This window comes from Argopecten irradians, chromosome 1 (genome assembly GCF_041381155.1).
Source record: "Argopecten irradians isolate NY chromosome 1, Ai_NY, whole genome shotgun sequence".
Classification (NCBI taxonomy): Eukaryota; Metazoa; Mollusca; class Bivalvia; order Pectinida; family Pectinidae; genus Argopecten; species Argopecten irradians.
In genome coordinates this window covers 12,139,714-12,144,358 of record NC_091134.1, presented here as the reverse complement: position 1 = coordinate 12,144,358, position 4,645 = coordinate 12,139,714, and the positions used below count along the sequence as shown (strand labels likewise).

The window sequence follows — 4,645 nt, the reverse complement described above, 5'->3', positions numbered from 1 at the left end:
AGTATATAAACCCATATAAATGACATTGGTTACGTAAATTAGTCGTCGCTATATCATCTTCTTTGATTGAAACATGTGGTGAAACTTTTTCCTAAATTACATCTGTATACTGAAATTGCAAGAATATCATTGAACAGCAACATCATAGCAAAAAGGCTAGAACCTCAGATAGCGCCATGATCACAAGAAAGTTGGAATATCATTGGATAGCGCCAACATTACAAGAAAGCTAGAATTTCATTGGATAGCGTCATTATTACATGAAAGTTAGAATCTCATTGGACAACGTCAACATAACAAGAACGTGACGTGGTTTGTTGGGGTTTTGACCAATTATTATCATGGTTGTAGGCTCGTATTACGGATAACGTTCGCTGACCTCCATCGCAAGTTTAGACGGAAGATCCCGCGAATGAAAGGTTCACGAACGCATGTTTTTGTGAAAGATTTTATGTTATCGGTTTTTTACGACTCGATGACGTATATCTAGATATTGGCGTTATTAAACCTGACCACCTGCAGTTTAAAAGATAAAATGAAACATCAAAAGTGTAGTGATTTTTATGCATATCCTTATTTATTATTTTTTTTCTTTTGAGTAACAAATATGTAACAGTACCTCTACACTCTAGAGTTGTTCATCATTATTTTGCCTCTTTAATAGTGTAGGCGAACTAATTGTGTGTCAACGAAGTTTTAACCAGTAAAGTTATGGCTTATAATCGCATTTAAAACAGCTTGTAAAAATCCAAATTACAAATGCGTAAAGGCTCACTACCTTTCCGAAATGACTTTACTTTTAAAATAGAAACTATCATGGATAATCAGGTAGATTCGCAAAGTGTCTAGCTTAAAGATGTTCCACCGCCGAGTATAAACGATACTCATCCATTTAAAAACTATTGGTGTTTAATCGTGTATCAACATGTCTAATTGAAACAAAAATTAATATGAAATATTTTATTTTGCATTTTGGTGCATGCGCAATCAATAATTAATTCCATATAGGACATAGTGCCACAAAATTTCTTCGGGATTCAATTTATTAGTTTTAATATTTTTGAAAATAAGAAGCTCAATTTTTTCAATGTTGGTAATGGTGTAAATAAGTAACTTTTGTAACTGAAGAAAAATACTAATTCGTCTGTTCCTGCTTTTGATAGCGAAAATATGTCATTTGTCAGCGATGGAGTATCTTTACAGTTGACTGACCTCATTAATAATGTACATTTATCATCACACTCTGAACTACTTAATTAATACATCGATATAAATGTTCTTATGCTATTATTGTTTTTAAGAAACTTTTGATGTTTGTGTCGAAAAGGGGGCGGGTCTATAGGCGTCGTGATATGTATGAACTAATATACAATATTAGTGCTATCTCATGCTTAGTTTCAGAGAAGAAGTCATTTATATAAAAATAACAAAATAGACACTTTTGGCCCAATCCCACAGGCTCCCTGAAGGCCAGCCCCACCATTTGTACAATTTTTAATCAGCACCCTAGAAGGATACTACAATTGCAATATGAGCGTTATCCCATGCTTTGTTTCAGAAAAGAAATGGTTTATACGAAAATAGTCAAATGAACGCTTATTGTCCCGCCCCTGGGAGATCACCTCAATTATTTGTTCAATTTCTATACTAGACCAATACGGATGTTAGACATAGCAATATTAGTGTTATCTGATGCTAAATAGGTTCAGAATGGAAATGGCCAAATTGAGTTTTGGTCCCGAATCTCCGAACCCAAGGGGTAAGCCCCACCGTTTGTTCAATTTTAAATCCTCACCACATTAGGATGCTACCTATGTAATATGAGTGCAATCCCCTTCTTAGCATATCTCATTTTATGGAAATAGCCAAATGTACACTTTTGGTCCCGCCCCTCAGATTCCCCGGGGGTCAGCCCCACCATTTGTACAGTTTTGAACCCGCATCCAATAAGAATGCTACTATTGCAATATGGGTACTCTCCCATGTTTAGTCTCGGAGAAGGGAATAACCAGTAGCCAAATAGACACTTTTGGCCCCGCCCCTAAGGCACCCGAGAGGTCAGCCCCACCATTAGTACAATTTTTCAATCCCAAACCTATGAGGATGTTCCCGTTGCAGAATGAGTGCAATCGATGCTTAGTTTCAGAGAAGACGGACGGACGCCGCGGTATCGTATCTTACATGAGCTCAAAATCACTTGCAAATTATTACAAATTAGGAATTGATTCTATTATTGCACATTTGGTATTTTCAAATTTAGTAAATGCAGATTTTTTGTTTTTAAATTATTTTTGCGATATGTCACTTTTTGCAATATTTTTCATTCTACATAATTCATACAAATTATTATTATAATTTATTTTTATTTTCAGGTTACATAAAGACTATGGATGACATACCCGATATATCACGTGATGCTGGGTCTATGTGTCAGTTATCACGTCCTCTCGGGCCTCTGGAAACCATGTACCATCTCTACCACCAGCGAGGAATGGACCTTATAGTACAACTCATGTCACTAAAAACAAGCACACCCGTTACTCAACTTGTCATCAGACAAGCGCTTGTTTTCCTAATGAGAAAACATCCTATCCTTCGAATGTGCATCAAACGAACGAACTGCCGAGGTTATATCGGGTATCATTTCCAAGAAATGGATAAATGTGCAATGGATCTGAGAGTGACTGAAAATACCAACCACGAAGAAATCCTCGCTGAGGCCTTATGTTTAACATTTGATTATGAACATGGACCACTTTGGAGAATTATCTGTGTTGAATCAGATGTTGGACAAGTGAACACAATGCTTTCTCCATGTCCTCAACTTCGCCATAGCTTTGTGTTTGCATTTAGTTGTCATCATGCTATTGCTGATGGTATTTACCTACAGAAGATTTACACGGACTTTATTGAAATCATTCACCTTATTCAAAAAGAACATTTCTGTACCTTATCTGCCATGAAAAAATCCATGTTTTTACCGCCAATTGAAAACATTTTGCCTGTGATATTCCCTGACAGTGAAGGTGAACAGCGTTATAAACCGAGGAGAAATAGTGGCCTACTGATGCCAACAGGTACCAAAACCAATGTGTTAGCAAAACGTGGAAAGCACATTGGCGCTTTAGATGCGTATAGCAATATATATGCTTCTGAAATAGTCAGTCTTAACAAGACACACAGACAATCAACAGGCGTAATTAGATTCAAGTTTACAGAAGGATATTCCAGAACATTCTTACTGAACACCAAGGAGAAACACGGCACTGTAACAGCGTCCTGTGTGACAGCCGCATGTCTGTCCCTTGCTCGGTTGTTAGAACCAGGTATTCCCTCTAATGTTGATCACTTGATAGTTCCAGTAGAAATCATGGTCAACCTTAGGCGCTATGTCACAGACAAGACAATGTTCGAGGACTATCCCGGATGTGCCGCCATTCATATCCCTGTCACAATTGCCGTCCCTTTACGACGTCCCTGTAATAGATCATCAGCAATGAATTTCTGGAATCTTTCCCAACAATGTTCAGACAAAATTTCTTATATTGTATCTTCAGGAAAACCTGTCGAGATAATGAAGGAGGAAGCAGCGAATGAAATGAACCAACAGGCAGTCAAAGGAAAATCCCCCTTTGTGATATGCCTGACGAATCTATCTCGAGTGGATGACATGGTCAAACCCGAACTGAAGGAGAACTTTAAATTGACATCGTTCCCAAGCCTAACTAGGATTGCTGTGGATGATATGCCGATTTTCTTCATCAATGTATTTACGATGAGTAAGGAACTGAACGTAAACATCGGTTACTGTTCTAGTTATACGTCAAAGCTTACGGCTGCGCGATATGCCTGGCTTTACAGCGACACGATATGTCAACACAGCAGGTTGTAGGCAAATACATCTTCGTCTCGATAGTTATTTATGTAATAAAACTTTCATCGTGCTTCTTTTGAAGAAGTGTGCTATTCAGATTATTCAAATGAAGTTAGCTCATGTAACTACTTAATCTTATAAACAAGATAATGCTGGAAACGTGAAAAGATATTTAAAAAATCGATTTCAAATGTGAAATGAGGTCAAATGCTTCGTTTCTACATATACCTTACAGATCATTTGTCGCTCTTCCGAAAATAAAGTTTCTATATTCTGTCATGTCCAAAAAATATTCAATTAAGGCAGGAATCGACACAACCTTGTCCTTGTATTACAAAATATAATTGCTGTTTTTATGATCATTACATTTGTATGTCGATATTTCCGGTCGGGATTGATGCATCACCAATGACACACATATGGGTAAATCATATTATCATATTTACAAGAGAAAGTCGTCGTGAATAGACTTTCTCTCTGAAAGACAAACCGAAGGCAAGGATGTTTTTTACGAATTCAACTCATAAATAATACTCTGTATTTTTGCCATTATATACTCCAGTGGGATACCACTATGACTTCCCTTATATAAAAAGTTATGTATGCGAGTTACCACTAAATTTCACAAATAAACAAGAGATCCCAGAGGGATCTTGGCGCCCACCAAAGAATGATCTATGTTTGATAATGGAAAGAGGGATCTTTTCCCTGCTTTTTAAACTTTTTCAAACATACTACATATGAAATTTAAGACAGATCGCTTCATTACTT

General features: G+C 36.9%; 1 protein-coding gene across 1 annotated transcript; it reads left to right on the top strand.

Annotated features, from left to right (window-relative positions):
• The first annotated feature begins 2,393 nt into the window (after positions 1-2,393).
• LOC138305471 (uncharacterized) lies at positions 2,394-3,892 on the top strand. Its single transcript, XM_069246028.1, has one exon. It carries the CDS (start codon positions 2,426-2,428, stop codon positions 3,890-3,892), a length of 1,467 nt encoding a protein of 488 aa, XP_069102129.1. The 5' UTR covers positions 2,394-2,425.
• Positions 3,893-4,645: the final 753 nt, after the last annotated feature.